This window comes from Vicia villosa, linkage group LG7 (assembly GCF_029867415.1).
Source record: "Vicia villosa cultivar HV-30 ecotype Madison, WI linkage group LG7, Vvil1.0, whole genome shotgun sequence".
Classification (NCBI taxonomy): Eukaryota; Viridiplantae; Streptophyta; class Magnoliopsida; order Fabales; family Fabaceae; genus Vicia; species Vicia villosa.
Genome location: NC_081186.1, coordinates 67,374,350 through 67,402,044, shown reverse-complemented (window position 1 = coordinate 67,402,044; position 27,695 = coordinate 67,374,350). Strand labels below are relative to the sequence as shown.

At 32.5% G+C, this 27,695-nt stretch overlaps 2 protein-coding genes across 2 annotated transcripts; one reads left to right on the top strand and one right to left on the bottom strand.

Annotated features, from left to right (window-relative positions):
* Positions 1-10,068: 10,068 nt before the first annotated feature.
* On the top strand, positions 10,069-14,813 carry LOC131619252 (probable ubiquitin-like-specific protease 2B). Its single transcript, XM_058890368.1, has 11 exons — positions 10,069-10,362; positions 10,462-10,564; positions 10,653-10,702; positions 11,010-11,131; positions 11,464-11,664; positions 11,753-11,808; positions 11,894-11,987; positions 12,539-12,632; positions 13,247-13,366; positions 13,546-13,914; positions 14,541-14,813. The coding sequence occupies exons 1-11, from the start codon at positions 10,069-10,071 to the stop codon at positions 14,811-14,813; spliced, it is 1,776 nt and encodes a 591-aa protein (XP_058746351.1).
* A 9,947-nt stretch (positions 14,814-24,760) lies between these two features.
* On the bottom strand, positions 24,761-26,476 carry LOC131619250 (uncharacterized). The gene has a single exon (XM_058890367.1). It carries the CDS (start codon positions 26,474-26,476, stop codon positions 24,761-24,763), a length of 1,716 nt encoding a protein of 571 aa, XP_058746350.1.
* Positions 26,477-27,695: the final 1,219 nt, after the last annotated feature.

Here is a 27,695-nt window from a genome sequence, read left to right as displayed (position 1 = left end):
TTTCACCGATGACTACCAAGTCTGAAAATCCTGATGACACGCTTCCAACCATCTTACCATAATATGGCCCTTGTAGTGTAGCCATAAACATATCCACCAGCTCTTTTTCCAACAGGGGAGGTTGAACTCGGGAAGCCATTTCCCTCCACCTTTGTGCATACTCTTTGAATGATTCCTCTTTCTTTTGTGACAAATTTTGGAGTTGCATCCGATTGGGCGCCATATCCAAATTATACTTGTATTGCTTAAGGAATGTATTGGCAAGGTCGGTCCAGCTTCGGATGTGAGACTTCTCTAACTGCATATATCAGTCGACCGATGCTCCGCTCAAACTATCTTGGAAGAAATGAATCATCAGCTTTTGATCATGAGCATAGGCAGCCATTTTCCGCACATACATGCGCAGGTGATTCCTTGGGCAGGTGAGCCCTTTGTATTTTTCAAAGTTCGGAACCTTGAACTTGTGTGGAATTGTTAGATCTGGGACTAAGCTCATTTCAAAAGTATCCACGTCAAAAGCGTCATACCCTTCCACAGCCTTCAGTCTCTCTTCCAGTGCCTTGATTTGTCCACTGTCTTTAGAATCCTCTCCGGAATTAGCAGAGTTCAGCTTTGGTTGGAGACCTTGGTTTATGTCATTGGTATCCCCATATTGCAGGTCCAAGTAGTCTTCATCCCTAAGGGGGTTACTGACAGGAATGCGAACTGTGCGAGACGTCCCTTCTTTCTGAGCAGTAGGAATAAACCCTTCTCGAGAAGCCTCTCCCTCTTCATGGGTCGTAGTGACCTTTTTAGATGCGTGAGCATTTGTTTTGTGAGGGTCATGGCCTCGTACATACCCTAACAATGGGTTTCCATCCTGAGGTATTTCCTCATACTGATCCTGAGCCTCCTTAGCCTTGTCTTGCTTATCTTTGAGGTCTTTCATGAAGCTCGGCATTTGGGCCATTCCTCCCTTGAGGTCTTCAACAGTACCTTTCAGCTGGGTCATTTCCTCACGAAGGGCGGCTTGATTCTGTTCCAATTGTTCCATTGCTTTCTTCTTCTGAGCTCTGGTCTTGATTTGTGGTTGAGTTGCAATGGTGTGACTGGAGATGAAGATAGTTTTTTTTTGCTTTAATGTTTTGAAAAATAAATATGATATGCATGCTATGAATGATATGGTTATGCAATGTTTATGTCTTATCCACACTATTATAATACACATATATATTTATATATCATTTTTATTCTTCTTTTTTTATATATACATGTACATTTTTTCCTTCTTTTTTTTTTTTGCACATATGTATTATGTATATATTTTTTACATATGTATTTATTTTTCTTTTTTTTTCTTCTTTTGTACATGTATATACACATATGTTTTTTTTTTGTTTTTAGAGAGGTAAACAAGGTTGGTGAATATTTATAGAAACGATGAGTAACGAAAAAGAAACACACTTTATTGAAAGAAAATACTAAAAAAAAAAACTCCATTGTTGGTTAACAAAGATAGAAATTGAAATAACAAATTGAAAATACTTGGAATGCAATAAAAGGAAAAGCCTAAAACTAAGAACGCCTTTGGATGTCTTCTTTGAACTTATCCACCATATCTCTACAAAGCTCCATGAATTCCTTGACTTCTTTGGGAAGGATAACAAGAGATAATTCCGCCTTTGCCAAACTTTTTGGAATGTCTAGGATCAAGTCATTGCACAAATAAACTAACTTATCATAATTATCGCGGCATTTTTCGTAGTCTTTGAGCATCTTGGGAACCATACTCACGTGCTCATAAGCGGTAGAAACAATTGTGTATTGTCTTTCCCAATAATCTCTTTCATCCCTTGCAGCATCACATAACTCTTTTTGCCTTAGTAGTAATTGCCTAAGCACAGCCAAAGCTTGAAGTGCTCTATGACGCTCATCAGTGCGTTGTAAAAGTGCTTCTTCCGCGGTTAACCTCCTTGTGCGTTCTTCTTGTCCAGCATTGCGGGCCTCTTGAAGATCAAACTTTAAATCCCTTATTTCCACTTCTTGGTCCTTAGTTCTATCCGTTAATTCAAAGACCACAGCTTCTAGATTTTTTTCGGATTCCGCTTTGTCATGGGAAACCTTTTCATAACGCCTTCTCCATTTTGCAATCTCTACATCCGCTTGTGCCAACCTTTCATTATGCGATTCTAGATTAAAATTAGCACTTAGAACTCCTTCGGTTGCACGCTTTCTTTTACTTCTTTGCCTATCATTTTCTTCTTTCATCGCTTGGAGTTCTTGATTTTTCTCTTTAAGGTCAAAGCGTAGTTGGCTCCTTTCATTAGTAAGTTGATGCAAATCAAGTTCTAATTTCTCTTTCTCCTTTCGGGACTCCTCTAGGGCAGCCCTGATTCCTTCTATCTCTTCAATGGATAAAGGAACAGGATCAGGAGAATCAGGCTTGTAGGCGGGGTCCACAACAAAAGGAAGCAACACTTTCTTAACTCTTTCTTGAACCCATGCGGTATAAGATGCTTTTGCAATTACATTCTTTGGCCCAAAGTCTCTCCTTTGCACATTACTCCAAGCTTGAATTACTTTTTTCCATGTTCTTGGTTCACCTTTACCATTGTCATGCAAAATTAATTCTTTTATACGTTGTTCAGAAGGTTCCTTATCCATGGAATGACCCAATTGGCGTAGTGCTAAAGCAGGATTATAATTAATACAGCCAAGAGTTCCTATCAATGGCACATTGTTGAATTCTCCGCATTTGTAAATGATCTTATCTGAATTTAATTTTCTTGCATACCATAGAATAGAGTCCGCTTTAAGAGCCCTTAATTTTTGAGACCAATCGTTCCTAGTTAATTCTTTGATAAAGCAACTAGCTTTGTAGAGATGGGAAGTCAACCAAGAATAGAGCAAATGAACGCAACAAACTAGCACTCCTCTCTTTCTTTCATACCTCATATGAATAGCATAGTAAATGTTAGCGAGGATAGTCGGAGTTGGATCTTTGTCAAAAAGCCTAAAAGAAGTGAAAGCATGAATAGCGGTAGGATCAACATAGTCAATATTCTTTGGCAATAAAACAACACCAAAAACCAAGAGAGCTAACACATGTCCACAAATGTCCCATTGTTTCCTTTGAGCAAACATTAATGCTTGATTTTCTAAATAAGATCTTTTGAACCCATGCACTTCTCCCTCAGTTTTATAATGAACTTTTAGTTCTGCAGCGGACATTCCCAAAGCCTTTTCTAGATCTGAAAAGTCAACTTCCTTACCCACACCAGTATAGAATTCCTTTTTTATCCTCGAAAAACCCATCATAGCATCCATTTCTTCTATGGTAGGTGCTAACTGAAAATCCTGGAAAGTAAAACATCTCAAAGGCGGATCATAGAATTGTACCAAGGCGGTGATAGCTTCTTCTTGCACTTTTACCCTTAGCAAATCCAAGATATTACCATAGCGAATCTCAAACCTATCGAAAGCACCTGATGGCAATTTTTCTTTGATGATCTTCAATTTCTTAATGTCTGGAGTAGAAACAGTAAAGTGCACGATTGTCTTCTTCGTACTCATCCTTCCTACACATTCACCAACAAAATACATTTTACCAAATATATATACATATATGTGTATTATTATTTTTATTTGTGGATAAGACATGATGAAAAATGCAAATGATTAGATGATGCATGCAAACACATAACAAAAAAAAATAATAATAATACAAACATAAAAAATAATTAAGCAAAAAACATGGTATTTCAAAGAACCCAGGTTCATAGGTTCGACGTAGGGGGCTCTTGGGAGCCAACCTTTATATGGGGGTTCTAAAAGGTCTCATGGGGTCGTTCGTAGCCTCCGAGACTTTTTCGTCTCTTCGGATTTTGGAACAACTCATTTTATCCATGAGGTTCGAATTTTTGGGTAGGTTCCCGGAGAGATCAGCTAAGTATCCAGTCCAGCCCTCCACAAAGTCTAGCTTCGTTTCGGACCTTTCCAAATACCTAACTCACTCAGAGTGGAGTTATCAGTGAGATTCGTAAGGCGATTCATGTCCCCTTTTGGTCTCAAAGTTAACTCCCACATTTAAGGTTTAACCGACATAAAAATAGAGCAAATATATAATAATAAAAGCAGATATTTTTAGGCAGATAAAAAACATAAAACAAATAAACAAATAAATAATTTAATGTTTATTAAAAGATAAACCTCCCCCCAAACCCTAAATGTGGCAACTTGCCAACCCTAAAGTGCGCCACAAACCCTAAACCATAAACCACGAGCCATAAACCTAAACCCACTCAAGCCTTAGGAGCATAATAATTCACTAAAAGTGTCCCCAGCAGAGTCGCCAGCTGTAGCAACCTGCCTAAAAATTTCAGCTTTCGAGTCGCCACCTATTCTGAAGGGCGAATAGGAAACCCTACGCAGATAAGAGATTAGGGGTAAGTTATTATAATCAGGCTGAGGGAAGGTGTTAGGCACCCTCAGCCTTTTCCTAAAGGCTAATGTTCAAAGATTAGGGTTGCATGGTAGGATTTGTAAAGAAATGTGGCAAATAGAATTTTAATGACATGATTGAGATTTTGAAGAGGGGACTCGCCTTGTTGCCAAGTGCCTACGTACCTCCTTAGGGAGGATCAGAGTCTACGTAGTTCGGGGAGGGTTGTACGCCATTTAAATTTTGAATTTGATTAGAGATGTATTTTTTAGAGGCCTTTTAGTTAGCCTATCGCAGTTTGTTTTGTCTTGTAACTTGAATGGATTTTAGAATTATTAGGGTTTAGGGCGTACAACCCTGATTTGGCACAATTAACCGCAATGATCAATAGGTTTGATCACCATAGTTAAAAGATTAAGGATTTGCATTGTTACCAATTCAAATCGATTGATTCGATTATCACTAATAACAACTTATTGTATTTTATTATTTTATGAATTTTATTTTATACTGCTACCGCTCATAACCGGTTAATACGGTCACAAATAATAACAAATTAATTATAGAACGAGGCAGGATTAATCACCACAATCAATAAGATGATTGCAGCCATTTAATCGAATATAGTTTGATTTTATTTTAATTTAACAGTATTTTAATTAAAATCATTGCTAACCACAGCGATCAATCGATTTAATCGGCGCGAATAACAAATTAAGAATTTTAATATAATTATCATGTATTTATTTTTATTTAAAAAAATAATTATAACATAATTAATATATATTAAAATAAGTATTTTAATTTAAAATAAACGAATAATTAAAAGAAATTAGGTTTTATTAAGATTATGATTCAATATGATATTCATGAGGGATCATGGTATGGACACTTGATTAGAGGCGTCAGATCTGATTGGGGGAAGGGCCAAAGGACTAGATCATGAGGGTACATGGTGGAGGTTAGAGGCTAAGGCGCACCGAATCAAAGGAGAAAAGTTCAACAAAATAAATATGTTGGAGCTGGGTATCGAACCCTTGCCCCTGGGGTGACATGCTCTCTTTTTTTGCCAACTGAACCAGATCTCGTATGCGTTTATCAAACGCTCTTATAGACAGATATTAAACAATTACCACGTGACACTAGAAACGCGCGCGTAAATTCAAAACAGCCAACCACGCAAGGACACACACTCCTCTTCCACCCCAGACTCATAAACCTCTGCAAATTTAGCTACGACTCAGCTACGAATTTCTCGTAGCAAACATAAGAACACAAAAATAGCGAACAGCGTATGTGCATGAATAAATTAGGCGCGACCCCCTAGACCTGCTTGTTTTCACCATACGAATCTAACCACACCATTGATTTGGCCTAATTTTACCTCTAAAAGAAAACCCTAAATCGAACCCTAAAAACTCAAAACTGACTCTAATGGCAAATCACGTTTCAAACACATAGACTCCCAACCAGCTATCCAGAAACGTTCACAACATCAAAACAAACCTAAATATGCAATCAATTTTCAACATAGATGCATGATTCATTCAGATCGAGTGAGTTTTTGAAACGACCTACCTGAGTTAAATGGAGAGATTTCTGGGGGTGTTGATGACGCGCGAGTCTCTCAACGAAGATATTGCCACTTTCAAACTGGAATGAAACTGGTTAATTCCCTGAAACCGATCTTGAGTTTCTTGGAGAATTTTGTGTTCTTGCAAGTTCTCTTCTCTGCAGCTTTTTTCGACCCCTAGTCCATTGGCTTGTGTTGTATACTTATAGGAGAGTAGAATTAGGGTAAATCTTTGTCCAAAACCTCACTTAAATCCAATCTTCCTAATTTGAGAAATTGATTTTATTTCTTGCATTTTAAGCTACTATATTTGGCCCAATTTGTATTAATTTCCTTCTCCAATCAACATGCACGAAATTGTATTATATTTTGCCTTAAATGCTGATTAAAACCAATCCCTATGCGTATATTTAACCAAATATTTGATTTTCTACTTAATTAAACTATTTTAAATCATTAAAAAATGAAATAAAATTGTATAATTTAGATAAAAAAGGTGAAATTCATGGCATGTTGTTTGGATCCCTTATGAATCAAGTTTGGGTCATAAAATATAGGCCCACTTGCAAGAAATTCAAATTGGACCTCCTTTATTTCACATTTGGTCCTCCTAAATTACCTAACTTTGATCAAGCATATCTCCTTCAATTTTTAAGCTATGAGGGAGTTCCAATACTTTTCAGAAACCTCAAGAGGTCCTCTACAAGCCACTTTGGAACATATTTTCCATTTGAAGCTTTTATTTTGATCATATCCTCTTTGGGAAAAAACTGCTTTTGAAGGATGCCTGAAAATGACCTGTAATCTTTTGCCTTGTATCTCTTAAATGAAGCATTTTTGGCCTTGGCTTGTGAGACACAAAGTTGTAGAGAATCCAATTTCCTTCAAAATAGGCTTTGAGTGGGGAATTTCTGATGTTTCATGTGAAAGTTATGCCCAGTCAAAGTTGGGTTGACTTTCTCCTAAGAAACCCTAATTTGAACCTTTTTATATTTGTTCATCTCTGAGTTTCTATTAATGGAATCATGATCAATTCTTGATCAAATGATGGTTATGCACCCCATACTTGATTTTTGCCCAATGATTATGATTTGAATCATGCCTTGATTGTGATCGACCTTTCAGTTTGAATCAGTTGACTGTGAATTATCTGGATCATTTGAATGAGCCATGTCTTGAGATTTGAACTTGCCTTTGTTATGAGAGAAGTGTGGGAGGTAAATTTTGGGGTATGACAATACAGAGGTGGGACTATCATCCAAATGAGGAGGGGGGTGTCTCCACTATATGGATACATTAGGTTATGTAGTGAATATGAGAAATGCGTCATTCCCTTCCATACATCTTAATCTCCTTCATGAGCTTTTGTATTCCATTTAATGACTTCAAAGTTAGTGTCATGAATCATTTAATGACATTTCCTTTGCTATTGCATCAACTAAGGTAGACGTTTATCAAGCTTTATTTTAATATTTATGCGAATATAAATGGGCGTGTTGACTGTGGGATTCTTCTTTCATTTCTTCAAGACCCAAAATAGCACGCCTAATCATGTGCGAGGTTTAGGTTTAATTCATCTGAGGCATGTCTCTGAATTATTTGAGACCTATTATGACAATGTGAAGCATTTCAAGGATCAATTCTTTTAGGCAACTCTTATCAATGAAGAATCTCATGCGAAGATAGATAAAATAGAACTCAGCCTCTCATACATGTGTAAAGGTTTATTCCGCAAATTCTGGTGCCATAGTCATTTTTTGACAGAAAACAAATTGCAGATACAAAGGGGCGTGGTTACTGTGGGATTATACTTTCATTTCTTCAAGAACTAAAATAGCATGCCTAATCATGTGTCGTCTCATATTTCATTTATGAGGAAGATGAGACAAATCTTAAGTAGTTTCAGCAGCTACGTCAGCGATGTTCCCTTGAACAACCGATCAGATGACTTTGAATGCCACCATGTTTAATGAATATGTAGTAGGATCTGTTGAAAAGGAAGTTAAATCTTGAGGAAGAAGATCAAGAAATGAACATTTGAACTTTTAAGAAAGAAGATCTAGATCTTTAGATCTAAGGAGATCTAAACATGGAAATACACAGGAATCAGATTTCAATTCTCACGTATGTTGCTACTATTACATGGCGGAACTAGAGTCGTTTGGTGAATAATAGTAGTGTTTGCTACGGTGGACTTGAACTTCTAATGTGGTGGATAAGAGGGCTGATCTACAAGGTTAGAAATCTAATGCTATAGTTTATGTGATCATGAAAGTGAAGTCAGAGTTGGAATGATTTAAAACAAAAATCATCGATTATTTCACGATCAACTGTCTAATTGATTTGGATGACTACCATTACTCCTAAATGCAGAATTACCTAATTTAAGCGACTCAGAACACTATTTTTGACATTCATGTAAAATCTCATATTAAAAGAGTTCTTCTAGTCTAGTAATTTTTAAAATTCCTGCTCTAGTGAAAGACATGGAACATGTTTGTTTTAGTTTTTTAATAATACTACATATTTTTTGTAATCAAAATTTTACAAATTTTTTAAAATCTTTAAATAAAAAATTGGTTTTAAATAAATTTTTATAAAATGTTATTTTAAACATTTCAATATTGAATTATAATATTTTTTAAATATAAATCTTTTAATAAATTTTTAATAAAAACTATTTTTGAAATATATCTTAGAAAATTGTATGCTTTTAATTATGTTTTAATCTTAAATAATATATATTTATGTTATTGGATTTCAAAATTAATAGTTTAAGTTATTAAAAATATATTATTTTGTTTTACCATTTTAAAATTATTTTAAAAAAAAAATTAATTTTGAAAAGAAAATGAAAAAAGTTAATATATTTTTTAAAATTAAAAAAATAGGCCATATTAAAATTATGAATACTTCTTTTTTCCAACCAGACTTATTGAGAGTAAATATAGGATATATTTTTTCGATTCTAGTGATAAAAGCCATATTACAACATCTAAGGATTATATAAAATTTTAATTTATTTTTCAAATGTGTTATATAAAATTGTTTTGTAAGTAGACTTATAAGGTGTATTGATATTTTTATTTATTTAAGAATTAATTTGTGTTTTGTAATTATAAATTTATTTCTTTATATGATTGAAATGTATTTATTGTAGTCCTTTGTACACACACGCCTTTGCGCTAGTTTCCTAAATAACAAACACGAATAGCATCGGTTTGAAAAGTTGTTTTAAAAGACATGGGAAAATGTATTTGATAAATAAATTAATAAAATTAAAGTCTTTACTTTTTGAAAATTATTCTACCAGAATAAAATTAATGTTTACCTAAATTTATAAAGTCAAACTAAATATTTTGTTTTAATTATATTTAAAATGATTATCTTATGTTTTTAGTAAAAAAGTAATCGCTAGATAAAAATATTTAAAAAATAAATTAAAAATAATAATAAAAGTATATATAAAGACCAAATGTGGAGAATTCATTCACCACTTTTTCTTTCTTTCATGCGCGCGAATCATCCATTCAGTCTTTCGAATTTACCGTTCAGCTCTTTCAAAATCACATATTACAAAGATGAATCACTTTCCTTCTTGTCATTCAGAAATTCTTGATTCCAATTATGATGCATTCCACAACAACATTCTTCCTTCCGGTAAAAAAATTTCGATCTTTTTTCTAAAATATTGAAAGCTGAATTTGTTACAATCTTTCTCTATTTTTTTTTCATGTAATAGCTAAAGTACTTGCTGTGTATATGTTATTTGTTACAATTTCATGAGATTTCAACTCCGAAAAATCAAATATTTTGTTTTTCTTCTCTCTAAATATTTTTTTTTTATTTCATAGTTACTTTTTGAAAACATAATCTCTTATTTCTTTTCCAAGTGTTCTAGGGTTTTTATCCTTAAAGTTCTGCGGTGTTTAATTTTAATTCTCATTAAAATAAATACAAGTGTATACTTTAAATTCTATAATCAAATATAAAATTATTTACAGAAATAAAATTAATATTGATAAAATTTATGTTTAATAATTTGAATTTTGAAGTGAATAAAATCGATCTTGTAATGGTTCCTAATAATCTTGAAGTGAATTTTGACATTAATAGAATTTTGACATTTATAATTCTCCATGTAGATAAAGTAAATGATTTTGCTGATATTTCTGGCATTGATGTTGACGGATTTGGCGGTAACTTTAATTTTGGGATGGATTGGATCACATGGGAAAACATGCTTGATAACAAAAAGAAGTGTGAGTTGGAAGCTGCTAAACTATTAAATTGGTCACCTTATAAAAATCATGTTGAACATATGATAGAAGATATCAATGATGATGTGTCTTTGTTACCGTCAACTCAGGTAAAATTTAGTGTAGTCTAACTTATTTGTGAGTTTATATTCTAAACTACAGGTTTAATAAATGGCTTATTTATGTTCAATTTTTTTTTTTTTTTGCAGATTCCATTTGTTGACAATAATACAGAAGTTACTAATGAAGACATGTCTGGAAATACTCAATCTAGTAATGTATCTAATATTGCAACATATGATTCACTATATGGTAAACCTAGATTCTTATTAACTTGTATTTTTCTAACATGTTATACATCAACTTTAAAATTGAAAATTTATTTTATGATAAATTTCAGCTTCATTGAATGACTGTGGATGGAGTTCTTGCACAAGCAATTCCAACATGGTAATTCTTCATATATTAATATATATAATCCTTTCACATAAGATATAAACATTGACTTAGCATTTTATTTTTCCTTAAAGATATCAATGTCATTAGTTTTAATCTTTTTGTAATTCTTTTTAGTTTTGTTTACTTATATTGTTTATAACTTGCTAGAGAAATATACTAAAAAATTGTCATACATTAATTTTTAACAAAGCATATCATTTATGCATCACAATATTTTTTGGTTGAATATTAGGATAATTTGGATATCTGTTAACTCTATATTTTTATGACGTAACACTTTATTTTATTTATTTTTTAGATATTTGAGGAATTTGTCTATCCAAAAGGGGACTCAGATGCTATAACTCTAAGTAAGAAAGATGTTGATTTATTACAGCCAAAAACATATATCAATGATACGATTATCGACTTTTACACTATGTAAGTTTATATATGTATTTCTTTCCTTTTGAAAGTTATATTTTTACCTAGATTTTTGTTTGTTCCTTCGTTAATAATATGTTTTTAATAATTTTTACATATTTTTATGTCTTTCTTGTTTGTATTTAGTTTTTATTCTCTTATTGCAAATTATGGATTAAACATTTTTCCCCCTTATTGTTCAATTGTTATATTTTAAATATGTAAATTTATAATTAATTATAGTTCACTTCTAAAAAAATGTTAAAAAAACTCTTAATATTGATTCTAATAAACATTATAATTTGATTGCAATAAACATTGTAATTTTTCAAATGTCTCAATCTGGACAGATACTTGAAGAATAAGTTACAAGAGAATGAAAAGGATCGATTCCATTTTTTCAATAGTTTTTTCTTTCGAAAGTTGGCTGATATGGACAAAATTCCACCCAATGCTTGTGATGGAAAATCAGCATTTCTACGTGTTCGTAAATGGACAAGAAAAGTAAATCTGTTTGAAAAAGATTACATTTTCATACCAGTGAACTTCAAGTAAGTAACTATCAAATTCTTTCTTCACTTTGTTGTTAGTATATGTATTGATGTTTTTATTACAATAAAATTTTGGCCATGATTGCAGTCTTCATTGGAGCTTAATAGTAATTTGTCATCCTGCTGAAGTGCTTAATATTAATGGTGAGTTTTTTAATTTTACATATCAAATCACTTCTCTTAAACAAATTTTTTTTTCTCAAAGATTATTTTATGATTCATATTTCAGAAAGAGATATTGAAAAAGCACTTAGGATACCCTGCATATTGCACTTGGATTCTATAAAGGGATATCATAGTGATATAAAAGACCTTGTGCGAAGGTATTTTGAATTTCTTAACCATACACTTCAATCTCATGTCACTACATTTTTTTCTCTTCCAAATTTTCTTATTTTGGATGTACTTTTTTCGTTAGAAGATGATCTCACATGCCAAGCATTAGTTATAGCCTATAAGTACTTGTTCATTTTTTGTTAAACTACATTTCGAATTTATATTTGTTATTCTCTAATTCTTTTGCATTATTTTTTTTAATAATATATAAAGCTTTTAGATCCACTAAGTATTAATATTGTTGCCTCATAATCACTTGACACCCAATAGAACTTAGTAATTAGAATATAATTTTTTTTTTACGTGTGATCGATGTTTTAACTTCTAATTTATAGCCTTGTGTGATATGAGTATGCTTATTTAGTTTTCACATTGAAATTGAATTTTAAACTCTAAAGTCTAAACTTTTTTTCTCTTCTTTTGATTATTAGTGTTTATTTTGTCAGCTATTTTTGTTACTCTTTATCTTTGTTTGTATTCTCAATTTAAAAGAATAACTCGGTAAGTGTAATATTGATTCATATTGTTGAATTGACAGTTATTTGTGGGAAGAATGGAAAGAAAGGAAGAAAGAAACATGTGGAGAAGATCTCTCATCAAAATTCTTGAATATGCTTTTTCTCTCAATTGAGGTATTATTTACTTACATTTTTGTAAAATGTTAGAATATTATTAAAGGAAATTTTTTTCTTTAAATATCTTTTTTGTTAAATTTAAAATTTATTCAATTTTATTTTCTAGAAAATAAATTTCACACCATTTAGAAAACTATTATGAAAGTGGAATATTTCTATAGCAAAATTATATTTTATAGTTATTCATGAATGTGAGTCTTTTCTTTTTATGTTAGATTTGAACCTAATAATTTTTATAGAATATATGTATTATGTTTTGGGAATTAAGTAAACTAAAAGTGTAATATTTTACACGTGATTTAAAAAAATCATATTTTATTTATTTATCACATGCATTATTTATATTAGTACTTGGCCATAAATTTCTTAGTTGAGACCAAATTCTGTCCTCTTGAGTTAAAATTATTTTACTAAAGAATTTCCAATTAAAAAATATCAAATTTATCTACAAAAAGAAAAAAAATTATTATTTATTCATACACTGTTGTTATGTTTAGTTTTTTCTTACTTATCTCTGGCAGATGGTTAGTTGATTTATTCAGGAACACTTTTTTGTTTTCTTAATTTGATGGTGCTTTTACTAATATTTTGAGATTAAATGTCTTTCATAGGTACCACAACAGGAAAACTCATATGATTGTGGCATCTTTTTACTTCATTACTTAGAGCTATTCTTGGCTGAAGCTCCATTTAATTTCAATCCATTAAAAATAACCAAGCTCTCCAACTTTGTAAGTATTTTTTATATTTGACTTATTATAAAATCATTTAAATTACATAAAACTATTTTTCATTATGTCAAAACATAATTTATTTTTTACTTTATAATATTTCAATTCATAGTAAATCCTTAATGACTCCTATGATTGCTTATATATATTAAATCCAATAAATTTTTTAAATTTTCTAGCTTAATTTGGATTGGTTTCCACCTGAGGAGGCTTATCGCAAGAGAAATATTATTCGTAAATTAATCTTTGAATTGGTGGAAAATCATAAATCACATGAAGGCATTTTCCTTGACAATTATCATGACCAACATTGCGTAGAACATCATGATAACACGATTGATGGTCAGTCTAATTTAATCAATCGGGAGGCAACAACTTCTCAATTTGACCAGGGAATAGAAATGGATCCATCTTTCGATGCTTCTAGTATAATTTACAAGGAGAATTTTGAGCAAGAAGCTCCATTGGAAAATTCATTTGGAAAATGTCAATATTTTGATCCGCCGTCATCTAATCATTGGTTCAATGGTTCAACAATTAAAATAGAGGTACATACCATATATGTCTCCTTTGTATCATTTTAAAACTTTTTTGATATTTCTATTAGCATGCATCTCTTTATTTTTTTTTATGTTTGACTATGATGTTATATGGCTTTGAATTTAATATTATTTTTATTTTTAATTTGTTATTGCTAGCAATAATTGCCTCTATGATATTATTATTCTAAGTTCAAATAATAGTTGTCACATTGTTGTTAAATCCTTAGATAATTTACGCGTTAAAACTTAAAATATCACGATGATACCAATATATCTACTTATTAAAATTATATTTTGTAAGCTAATTATACAACAATTTTTTTTTTTTTTTGTGATTAGTCAAATCACAAACGGTATTATTAGTGTAATATTACGTAGTGTTTATCACCGTACACTTAAATATCTTTATATTTATTCTATTATATTTGCTCAAATTTCTTACGAGTTGCATGATTTTCATCCAAATAAATCACCTTTTAATGCTAGGGAGTATTTGAATATGATTTTCGTCAATAGAATTAACCACTAGGGGAATAAATATGGTAGCATAAACAACAAAAAGGAGAAAAGTGATAAATTCTAAACTCATAATAACTTACTAATTTATCTTTTTTTCTTGTATTTTTTTACAGGAAGAGACAACAATTTTACCTCAATCAAGTTGTTCATCGCATGGTTCAAATGGTGTAGAGATATCAAATATTAAGTCTGTTGGCAACAAGTATTGGTACCATGACTTGTTCTATCAAGGGACACCAACTTTACAATTAAATCAAGTTATACATGCAGTAGATAACAAGGTCATCGACAATGATGTTCGTATTATCGAAGATATGAAAACTTGTCCTTGGGTGGAGCGACCTGCAAAAAAGAGGCAACTTATGCCTCTACCTAGGTGGAAGTGATGGAACCGTGATTTCTTTTACCTTCACAGAGTTTGAATAACTCTTCTAGGTTTTTCATTTTTAACATGAAAATAGTAACAATAAGTAGTCATTATGTAAAGTCTTTTTTATTCATTTATTAGGAAAAAATACAGTGTTTTTTTTTTTAATCTCTAACACACTCATTTATGTAAGAGTTATTAGATCTCATGATTCTTCAAGCATGGTAATGCATAAATCATTTTATATACAAAAATAAATAATTAATTACGAACTTTGATATTATTCCTAAATAAGTTTTTTGTTGGATTTTAGTGCACTCTCGAATTTGGGCCTTATTTTAATAATGTGACACCCGGTTTGGTGACGTGTCAACACTAAGTTATTTTAAGATTTATCCAATTATTTTTTTAATTTTTAATATATTTTTGAAATCAAATTAACATGTCATTTAAAATTATTTTTTAGTTTAATAATAATAAAAATTATTATAGTTTTACAAAAATAACTTAAACTAAATTAAATTAACATAAATTATCATATAAACTTAAACAAAATTTATTTAATTTTATTAGTGGTAGAATTTAAAATTAAATTAATTGAGAAAAAGAAGCATTCCCTCATTAAACCATTGAATTATCATCCTATTGAATTCTTGGGCACGTTAAAGAATTTAGCAAAAGTTAATTCGTTGCATTCATAAATTTACTGTTTAATTATTTTTCAACCACCACCACGCTAATCCTTTTGCAAAAATCAATTCACTTTAATTAAATTATGGTTTGATCATTTTTCATTCACACAGAAACAAACTACCATCCACATTTCAATTGAAATCTGGTCATTCTTCAACCACCACCACACTAATCCATCACCAATAACTTATTTACAACTAAAAAATATTTTAAAAATAAATAAATTAGTAAAGACAATAAAGAAAGAGGATGAGAAAGAGGTGAATATAGAATGCATAAGTGTCATTAACCTAGAACCCATTCTTCTGGTTTTTTGTTTTTAGATTTTTTATTCTTGTTATGTGAAACCCATAAACACAAACTCTTTCTTCTAAAATTTCAAACCTTTCAAACCCAAAAATACATAATACAATCTTCTGAATTATCAAAACACCCAAACCCATAAACACATGTTCATTACCCCAAATCTTATACAAATCAATGTCATGTGAAACAATTGGGTTTGAAGATTTGTTTTTTTTTTCAATTAGTTTAACCTAACTTTCAAAGTCTATTGTGAATCATCTTCATAATCAACCCAAGCATTCAACTTTTTGCCATTACCTGTGAATGCGGTGGAAATGCGGCAGTTATGCATTTTAAAAATGTTTTGTTGAACTAGATTGTGTATTTAGTTTTTGATTTAGGTTATTTAATTCAACTAAATACTTTATTCATTTGGAAAATTAATTTTGATATAACCAAAAACGAATAACTACAAGGTGATCCAAAGATCCAGCCCACAACAACCAAACAACCAAAAAACGACCTCAAACCCAAACTACTCTATCAACAAAGCAGTAACATGTTGCACACTTTGGGTTTAGTCCATAATCTATAAAGAACCATGTCTAATATTATCTCCTAAATTAGAAACTGGTGAATCTTCAATCTTCTGATATGATTCTTCAATATTCTGACTTGATCGTTTTGACCTTTAAATTTGCGCCACATAGGATTACATAATATTCATAGAATATTTTGTATCTGTTGAGAATCAAACTGAATCTTCATTCCAGTTCTGCAGGCGCGATGTCATGGTTGAAGTCATGACATTCCATATAACATCTTGCTTGTACCTGTTTTGTTCTTTTATAATTGCAAGACTTACACATTGTATTATGTTTTGCTGCTATTATGTTTTAGTCAAACATAGATGCCAATCAGCCAATAAAAGCACCAACAGTGACATGCCACAAAACTTATTCCTACCATCAAACATCATTGTTTATCACATTTTTTGTTGTTTCTGTTTACTAGTTAAGCTCATTTGTGATATTTTCTTGTTAGTACTTAACATGCATAAGAAATCAACCATATTTATCAAGATAAAGCCAATATCTTTCTTTTTATTTTCACCTCTTCTTTAGGTTTTTCAAGTTAGTGTTTTCGATACATTTGCTTTACTTTTGAAATATTTCCCCAGCTCTTGACACCCTTTGATGGGAGGGCTTGTGTTTGAGCTTGATTGTTTACTCCACATTATTTGCACGTGTATCCTTTTCAAATTTTTTCTATGAACACTATGTAAACTATGCTTCAGAAGGCATACAGAGACATTTTGACCGACTGGGTGGAATTGGACCCCTTTGCGATAGTCTCTGCTTTCGCCTGCAAGGGTGGCTTGAACAGGGCTTATACAGAGGTGGGACCATCATCCAAATGAGGAGGGGGAGTGTCTCCACTATATGGATACATTAGGTTATGTATTGAATATGATAAATGCGTCATTCCTTTCCATACATCTTAATCTCCTTCATGAGCTTCTATGTTCCATTTAATGACTTCAAAATTAGTGTCATGATTCATTTAATGACATTTCCTTTGCAATTGTATCAACTAAGATAGATGTTTATCAAGCTTTATTTTAATATTTATGCGAATATAAATGGGTGTGTTGACTGTGGGATTCTTCTTTCATTTCTTCAAGACCCAAAATAGCACACCTAATCATGTGCAACGTTTAGGTTTAATTCATCCGAGGCATGTCTCCGAATTATTTGAGACCCATTCTCACAACGTGAAGAATTTCAAGGATCAATTCTTCTAGGAAACTCTTATCAATGAAGAATCTCATGCGAAGATAGATAAAATAGAACTCGGCCCCTCAAACATGTGTAAAGGTTTATTCCGCAAATTCTGGTGCCATAGTCATTTATTGACCGAAAACAGATTGCAGATACAAAGGGGTGTGGTTACTGTGAGATTATTCTTTCATTTCTTCAAGAACTAAAATAGCACGCCTAATCATGTGTTGTCTCATCTTTCATTTCTGAGGAAGATGAGACAAATCTTAAGTAGTTTCAGCAGCTACGTTAGCGATGTTCCCTTGAACAACCGATCAGATGACTTTGGATGCCACCATGTTTGATGAATATGTAGTAGGATCTGTTGAAAAGGAAGTTAAAACTTGAGGAAGAAGATCAAGAAATGAACATTTGAACTTTTAAGAAAGAAGATCTAGATCTTTAGATCTAAGGAGATCTAAACATGGAAATACACGGGAATCATATTTCAGTTCTCACATATGTTGCTACTATTCCATGGCAGAACTAGAGCCGTTCGGTGAATAATAGTAGTGTTTGCTACGGTGGACTTGAACTTCTAATGTGGTGGATAAGAGGGTTGATCTACAAGGTTAGAAATCTAATGCTAAAGTTTATGTGATAATGAAAGTGAAGTCAGAGTGGGAACAATTTAAAACAAAAATCATCGATTATTTCACGATCAACTGTCTAATTGATTTGGATGACTACCATTACTCCTAAATGCAGAATTACCTAATTTAAGTAGAATACAGATCTACATCTGCTTTGCACTTGATATATTTATTTCATTATTGGGTATTTTGTGTTGGGCCTATAAGCCACTCAGAACACTATTTTTGACATTCATGTAGAATCTCATATTAAAAGAGTTCATCTAGTCTAGCAATTTTTAAAATCCCTGCTCTGGTGAAAGACATGGAACATGTTTGTTTTAGTTTTTTTAAAATGATTTTAATAGTACTACATATTTTTTGTAATCAAAATTTTACAATTTTTTTAAATCTTTTTTTTAATCAATAAAAAACTTTGATTAATTCAAAAAACACACTATACAAGGCGATCGCTAGGATCCATCCCAAAGAAAATAAATCAAGACTAACAGACAAAAAGAAACACAAACACCCTAGTTAATACATCATCAACTTAGCTAAGTGCTCTCTCATGCTTCTATGGTGCCATCCCATATACACTATCATGTCAATAACTCTATCCTCTATTTTTCTATCATGTATACCATTCCCAAATTTGTTTTTCATTTCAGTAAATCCAACTCTCATATATACACTCAATGACTGCCAACTTAAGAATTGCTGCAAATTTACTCTTTCCTTTGCAATGGTTAATCAACCATGTCAGCTCCTGATTCTAATCCATAGGCCTATGCGTCACATTGATCCACTGCAACACATTACTCCACGCCTTATTCATCACATTGCACTCAAACAGTAGATAATTTTGTGTTTCCTCAGCTGAACAGAAATTGCACTGGTTATCTTCCACCATACCCCATTTCATCAATCTGCTCTTAGTAGCCATTCTACTGTGACAAGCTATCCACAATTGGAAAACAGCCCTAGGTCTGGCTAAGTTTCCATACATCAAACTTTTCCAAGCAACGTCATTTTGATTCTGGTGCAAAGCTTGATAGTATCTCTTCATTTGGAACTGCTTTATACTATTCCAGATATTCAACTGGCAGATTGTGGCCCTCTGCTTCAGAATAGCCTTCAACATCCAAGAGAAACTATCCCTCACTTGCAACTCCATTAGAGGCTGACTTTTTATATAATAAGTGTGAGTGAACCCACTTCACCCACATATTATCAACTTTACCACTTAAGTTCCATAAAAGCTTGATCAAGACTGTCCTGTTCCAAGTATGCAAATCAATTAAATTCAACCCTCCTTTCTTTTTAGGACTGCAAACAGTTTTCCAAGCAATAGGACTTTTTCTGCTATTCTCCTTCAGCCCTGTCCACAAAAAACTCCTACAAACATTATCAATTTTATGTAAAACAGCTTTGGGGAAGGGAAGAGCCTGCATCCAATAGTTAACAACAGAAAAGATAGTACTCTTAAGCAATTGCAGTCTGCCAGCATAGCTCAATAATTGAGAACTCCAATGCTTCACTCTACACAAAATACTATCAATCAGCTTATCATACTCTCTAAAAGCTAACCTACTTCCTGTCATTGGGATCCTGTAATACGGTGGGAGAACTGACTTTTAGAAATGTGAGGATAGCAAGAGTCGCCACTGACTTTTAATTTATCCAAATTAAATAGAAAGGCTAAAAGAATAGGAAAAACCTTTTAAATAAAAACTGAGTTCGGGGGGTAATTTATACAAAGGGAAGGTGTAAGGCACCCTTTGTATCCATGGTTTTCCATGGGCTCTTAATTGCTTTGCTCTTTCAGAAACCAAAAGTTTAGAAATGTAGAAGAAGAAGAAGAAGAAATAAGGACTTTAGCTCGTAAAATGAGCGTAGCCTTGTTGAAGTTTTTTAAGAAGAAGTGTAATAAAAAGCTTTTTAAACCAGAGCAAAGCAATTAGGGGCAAATTACCTGGTTAGATAAAAAATGTTCTTTTAGCCCTTCAGGGCTATCCATACCATAGGAGGGTAGGGAAGTCCTTTCATTTGGAGGTTGAAGGGTCGTCGAATTATCGTTCGCCACATGACTGTCCCATGCCATAGAGGGGCAGGTAGTCTAAGGGAAGGATCAGAATAGCCATTTACTTTTAGGCAAACTGAGGATACCTCAGCACTTCGTAGGCAATTTCGAGGGACGAGATCATATTAGCGAATCGAAGGCAGCATCATTAGGGACTTATGATCTGAATGAACTGAGGGCAACATTGCTGAGGTATCCTCGTATTCGAGGGACTTGGCTATTCTGCATTAAAACACAAGGCAACAGGCAACAGGCAACAAGAGGGGTACCATAAAAGGTGCGTGGGTGCAACAATCACGTGATCAGATTCAGAATAAGTTATCTTGTCATTAAGTGATTCTAGATTCAGTTCGAGGTTGCACTCCCTAAGTTACTAACCATGCAGTATTATAATGCAGTTTTAAGTGCCTTCAAGGCCAAACAATACAACCTCGAAGCAGATACATAATACCATGGGGATGGGGAAAAAGGAATAATAGAACCAACAGTGGAATAGGTCTGACACAAATAATAATTAAAGAAATAAAAATAAATTAGGTTAGGTTTTAGGGTTACCGACTAGTCGAGCTTTGACGGTTAGCTAACCCTGAAAATTGGGGAAAAGAAAAATAAACACAAAGGAGTGAGTGTATGGCCAGTTCATTGATCAAAAAGGCAAAAATAAATAATTAAAATTAAAGGGCAAAAATAATTATTTAAAATTAAAGGCAAAAATAAATATTAAATTAAAAGGCAAAAATAAATGTAAAAAGAAATAGAATCGGGGACTTAGCTTTAATCTGATATGGTTTGTAGTCGGAGGAAACCCTGGTGCTAACCCTGAAGCTACACAAAGAAAAGAGAAAATTATTTAGTGTAGGCGTGATCTTCGTAAACCTTGATTAGGATACGAATTAATTATAATTAAAAAAATTAAATATAATCAATTTAATTAATCGGTGAAAAAATAAGTTTCGATTAAATATCTAACATTAATATAAATTTTATCATCTAATGATTAATTAGTTAAATAAATTAATTTAAAACAAATAAAATGCAATTATTTAATAATAACTTAGAACAAATAAATATTATTTATTATGTTTTCTTTTTGAAAAAAAGGAATTTAGAAAAGAAATTGGTTTTAAAAGAATTTTTATATGATTTATTATATATAAAAACCTATTTAAATAAAGTATATATATAATAAAAATAAAACATAATGCTATGCAATAAAAAAAGAAAAAAAATTAGAAACTTAGCGTGTGGATCAGGTGCGGGCAGGCGTATGATGACCATAGTGCACTTGCGCCTCTTGGAGCGTAGGATCTGTGAAGGGCATGATCTGAGGGTGGATGACACAGGAGTGCACAGCATCCGTATGGGTCACGATGCATTGGATCCAAGGACTATTCAAACGCGCGCGTGCCCTTTTTTATTTGAATGGGCCAATGACTGGTCGACACGGAGTCGTCTTCTCCAAAAAAACCTGCAACTTTGGCTTCGATTTAGCTACGATTTTAGTTCGTAGCCTTTGAACCTGCAAATCACAAAAAACACCTACGTGCAACAAAAATTTATCGCGAGGGCACCAACGCGTTCGTCCAAGGTTCCTAAACACAATAGGCCCCATAGTTTGGGCTGATTTTACTCAGGGAGAAAAACCCCAAATCAAAGGTACTAACCCTAACAATGGTGGCATGTTCATAATAGCACAGGAACATAATTAATGATCCAGAATCCATTAAAACCTCACGCAAAACACATATATGCAAACAAAAACAGTTAATGATGCATGAATGAGAGTAATCGAGTGATTTTAAAATTGTGCAAACCGTGATGAATTGATGAATATTTGTGATGCTTCAGGCCCTTTGATCGGTTGGGATAGCTACCTGAGACTCCAATAAAGATGTTTGGATCCACAAAAACCTTTGAAACAGGCTGCACTTGTGAATTTGAGTTTGAATTTTGGCTTGAACTTTAATGACTCGGTTAGGGTTCTTGGAGCAATCAAAACGCGAGCTAGGGGTCTGGAAGGCTTGTGTTTATATAGTGGAATAGATTAGGTTAACAAAATAAGAACAAATCTTCTTGAAACCTTGATTGCTCATTTGAGAAATTTGATTGAAAATATGTTTTCAATCCTTTCTAAATTTGCTCAATTCCAATATTTTTCAACCAAATCTTGTGGATCACGAAAATTGAATCATAAATGTGATATATTTGATTGGAATCAAGGCAAATAAGACCTTTTTATTAATTTATTATTTTATAATTAATTTATGATTTTTAAAAAATGATTAAAAATCATAAAATAATTAACAAGACAAATAAAAATACAAAGGCTCTTGTCTTGGGGCGTGCATGGGCTTAAGATGAAGATTGGATGGAAAGAATATAGGCCCATTTGGAAATATTTGGAGTTTTGGACCTTTTTCTTTCATGCCTACCCTTAAAAATAGGTGAACTTGTGCACCTTGCCATTTCCTCGTACTTCAACATTTTTCAAAGTTCTTGGACTTTTTAGAAACCTTGAAGAGTCCTCTAACCAATATTTTTGGTCCCATGTCAAAATAAATTTACATGCTCCTTGTATGTTCTTTTGAAGAAGATGACTTTTGGTTGACTTTTGAAAAGGACCTATAATATTTTGATCCATATCTCTCAAATGAAGCATTTTTGGACTTGGCATGTGAGAGACAAAGTTGTATAGAATTCAATTTCCTTCAAAATAAGCTTTGGATGGAAAATTTCTGATGTTCCATGTGGGAGTTATGGCTGGTCAAAATTCAGTTGACTTTCTCCTCTGAAAACCCTAATTTAGAAACTTTTGAATCTGTTGATTTCTGATCTTCCCTTGATGAACCATGATCAATTCTTGATCAAATGGTGAATGATACTTATAAATAAGGATGTTGACAAAAAATCAAGAGTTTTGACTGTACTTTGACTACAGTTGACTTTTAGGTCAAATTAGTCGACTGTTGACTTTTTTGAGTAATTGAGTGATCAACTCTTTGAATTGAGCCCTGAATTTTGTCATGGAGGTAGTTTGAAACATCATAAACCATATGAGATGCATTGGAGCTTTTGTTTTATTGTTTTTCTTCAGGAAATAGCAACCCTAGTTTCTTTGAGCCTTTGTTTTAGGAGGGGTGTCTTTAATCTTTGAACTTTGATCTGAGTTTGAACAAAGGAAATAGTATGGGCAAATTTTGGGGTATGACAGATCCCTAAGTATCTGAAAGGGAATTTCCCTTCTTCAAACTTAGTCAACTGAAAAATCAGATCCTTCTTCTCCCTATCAACTCCACCAAAGAAGATATGGCATTTGGAAGGATTCACCTTAAGGCCAGTTGAATTAGAGAAGTTATTAAAAGCTTGCAGCATCAACATCACTGATTCAGAATCTCCTCTTGTGAAAAGGAGAAAGTCATTTGCAAAACATAAGTTTGTTAGATTAATCTTCTTGCATTTCGAGTGGTGCTTAAAATTTTGATTAGCTTGTAATCTCTTAAGCCCTCTATTCAAATACTCCATGATTATGACAAAGAGGAGAGGAGAGATGGGGTCTCCTTGTCTGAGACCCCTCTTTGCCATCATGGTCTCACTGTAATCACCATTAATGTTAAACTTATAGGATACAGTCGTGACAGCCACCATAATCCACTCAACAAACTGCCTCGGGAAACCTATTTCTTTCATCACACATTCCATAGCTTTCCAGTCAACTGTATCATAAGCTTTCTGGATGTCAACCTGCATCATCACTCTAGGAGTACCACTTTTTCTGTTGTATCCCTTCAAAAGCTCATAAGTCAGCAAAATATGATTGTGTATGATTTAACCTGGCACAAAAGCTGCCTGGTTCTGATCCATAATGCTATGTAAAACTATTGCCATTCTCTTAGCAAGGATTTTGGACACAATCTTGTACAGAGTGCTACAGCAGGATATGGGCCTATAATCTATAATCCTCTTTGCATCCTTACTTTTAGGGATAAGAGAAACAAGAGTACAATTCACAGCTTTATACATCCTTCCATTTATGAAGAAATCTTGTATAGCTCTAATAACATCATACTTCACCACATTCCAAGAATTCTTAAAGAAAGATGCACCATAACCATCAGGGCCAGGGGCCTTAAGATCTCCAATACTCCTCATAGCCTTTTCAATCTCTTCCTCTCCAATAGGGCCAATAAGATAGTCTCTCTGGGTATTGGAAAATTGAGGTCCACTTCTAAGAACTGAGATGTCAATCCCATCCAGATTAGTAGCAGTAGTCCCCATTAGGCTCTTGTAGAACTTTAGAATCTCATCTTCAATCTCCTTTGTTTCCAGCATTGTACCATTCTCATTTTGCAACATATTCAGGGCCTTCATTTTATTTTTACCTTTCAGAGAGGCATGAAAGTACTTATTATTACCATCTCCCAATGTTATCCACTGCACTTTAGCTCTCTGCTGCAGATCTTTTTCCTCAATTTCTTGCCACTTAATTACCTCTTTTGTACACCATTTGACATTCTCAATTTTTTTCAGCATTCAATCTGTCACGAAGTAAATCATCCTGGGAATTCTTTAGTTGACTCCTCAATCTGATAATATGTTGTTGAACATCTCTAAGAGGTTTACCAAGGGCTCTCAACTGAGGCTGAAGTCTCAGCATTTTCTTCCACACAACATACATAGGTCTACCAGACATAGGGGCATTCCAACTCCTGGCCACAATGTTACTATAGACCTCCATATCTACCAAACAATTTCTGAATTTGAAGTGATATTTAGGGATACTTATATTTATATTCTCTCTCAGACACAACAAAGAATGATTAGACACACTAGGGGCCATAATAGTGAGGTTATAGTCCATGTGCTGCTGCATCCAGTCAGTGTTCCCAATAATTCTATCTATCCTCGAGTAGATAGCATTGTCCTGCTGCTTATTAGTCCAAGTGTAGTGATCTCCCATACTATCCATCTCATACAGCCCAGTATTCTTCATCATGTTGCAGAGATCTCTATATTCATGCTCATGAACCTGTCTGCCTCCAAGCCTATCATTGCATCTTAAAACATTGTTAAAATCTCCAATCACACACCAAGGACCCTCACCCTGCTGATTTCTGTAGATATCCTCAATGTCTCTCCAAAGCTTTTGCCCCTGTTCAAGATGATTCATAGCATAAACTGCTATTAGCCAATACTTCCATCTCCCCGTGCTAACCTGAATGCCACAGTGTATCATTTGGTCAGTTACCTTAACCATCTGCACACCTACTTTATTATCATTCCAATAGATCCATATCCTGCCATTACTATGACTTTGGTAGTTGTCCACATAATTGCCCTTAAGATGCAGTTTATTTCTAATAGCAGCTGCTTTATTCTCCTTGACTCTTGTTTCAATAAGTAAAGCGATGTCTGGGTTTAGATCAACTAGACGGGAGCTAATATCTTTGATCTTGCCCACTTTATTTAGCCCCCTAAGGTTCCAGGAAACTATCATGGGACTAGGTCTGGGAACAAAGTGGCATCCCCCCCACAATGCTCCAAACTCATTAACACAAGTAACTCCTGCATTTCCCACAGGCAGTTTCCCTTTAGAACCTCTTAAAACTGTATTCCATTCATCTTCTTTTTGTTCCAACTGTTGTTCCTGGGTAGGATTCTCAGTGATCTTCACCACTTCCTCTTTGCCCTTTCCTTGTTGCCTTACCTCTATCTTCTTCTGCACCCATAGCCTAGTAGGCTTCTTTCTTTGATCACATCTATGTTCAATTTTCTTGCAAATGTCACAATAAGCAGGTTTCCACTCGTATTCAACTGCCTGTTTAGTCACACTACCTTCATGCCCCTTAATATTGATCTTCTTAGGTAGCTCTTGTGTAATATCAATCTCCACAAGTAATTTAGCATATGAGATCCTTAACTTTTTTGCTGTACATTCATTAGTTACAAGAGGTGTGCCAATAGCACTGCCTATCTTACTCAGACTTCTTGGCCCCCACAAGTGAAGAGGTAATTGTGGCAACTTCCCCCAAACCGGAATGGTACGCAGCATATCCTCTTTCAAGTTAAACCCAGGCTTCCAGTCCCTTAGCAGCATCGGGAGGTTACGAATGGTATAAGGACCACTCATCAAAACCGCATCCTTATCAGCAACTGATTGGAACCTTAGTATGAAGTAGCCTTCATCATTATAATACATCTCCGGTAGTTTCACAAAATTCCAAAGTTTCATGATAAATTACTTAACCGCATTCATACTAACCTTACCTCCTAATACATACATCATCAATATTTTAAATCTTTAAATAAAAAATTGGTTTTAAATAAATATTTATAAAATGTTATTTTAAACATTTCAATATTATATTATAATATTTTTTAAATATAAATATTTTAATAAATTTTCAATAAAAACTATTTTTGAAAATCATCTTCTTAGAAAATTGTATGCTTTTAATTATGTTTTAATCTTCAATAATATATATTTATGTTATTGGATTTCAAAATTAATAGTTTAAGTTATTAAGAATAAATTATTTTGTTTTACCATTTTAAAATTATTTTTTATAAAAATTATTTTTGAAAAGAAAAAGAAAAAAATTAATATATTTTTTAAAATTAAAAAAATAGGCCATATTAAAATTATGAATACTCTTTTTTCCAACCAGACTTATTTAGAGTAAATATAGGATATATTTTTCCGATTCTAGTGATAAAAGCCATATTACGACATCTAAAGATTATATAAAATTTTAATTTATTTTTCAAATATGTTATATAAAATTGTTTTGTAATCCTTAAACCTCTTTACTTCTATGGTTCATGGATAATGTCATTTATTTATTACATTTCGCTCTATTTTAACTTTGACGGTGTATTGATATTTTTATTTATTTAAGAATTAATTTTTGTTTTGTAATTATAAATTTATTTCTTTATATGATTGAAATGTATTTATTCTAGTCCTTTGTACACACACGCCTTTGTGCTAGTTTCCTAAATAACAAACACGAATAGCATCGGTTTGAAAAGTTGTTTTAAAAAACATGGAAAAATGTATTTGATAAATAAATTAATAAAATTAAAGTCTTTACTTTTTGAAAATTATTCTATCAGAATAAAATTAATGTTTACCTAAATTTAAAAAGTCAAACTAAATATTTTGTTTTAATTATATTTAAAATGGTTATCTTATGTTTTTAGTAAAAAAGTAATTGCTAGATAAAAATATTAAAAATAAATTAAAAATAATAATAAAAGTATATATAAAGACCAAATGTGAAGAATCCATTCACCACTTTTTCTTTCTTTCATGCGCGCGAATCATTCATTCACTCTTTCGAATTTACCGTTCAGCTCTTTCAAAATCACATATTACAAAGATGAATCACTTTCCTTCTTGTCATTCAGAATTTCTTGATTCCAATTATGATGCATTCCACAACAACATT

Coding starts and splice junctions, on each gene's coding strand:
- LOC131619252 (XM_058890368.1), top strand. CDS start 10,069: ATGGTTCCTAATAATCTTGAAGTGAATTTTGACATTAATAGAATTTTG. Junction 11,988..12,538: donor ATAAAAGACCTTGTGCGAAG/GTATTTTGAATT, acceptor TTGAATTGACAG/TTATTTGTGGGAAGAATGGA. Junction 12,633..13,246: donor TGCTTTTTCTCTCAATTGAG/GTATTATTTACT, acceptor TGTCTTTCATAG/GTACCACAACAGGAAAACTC.
- LOC131619250 (XM_058890367.1), bottom strand. CDS start 26,476: ATGAAACTTTGGAATTTTGTGAAACTACCGGAGATGTATTATAATGAT.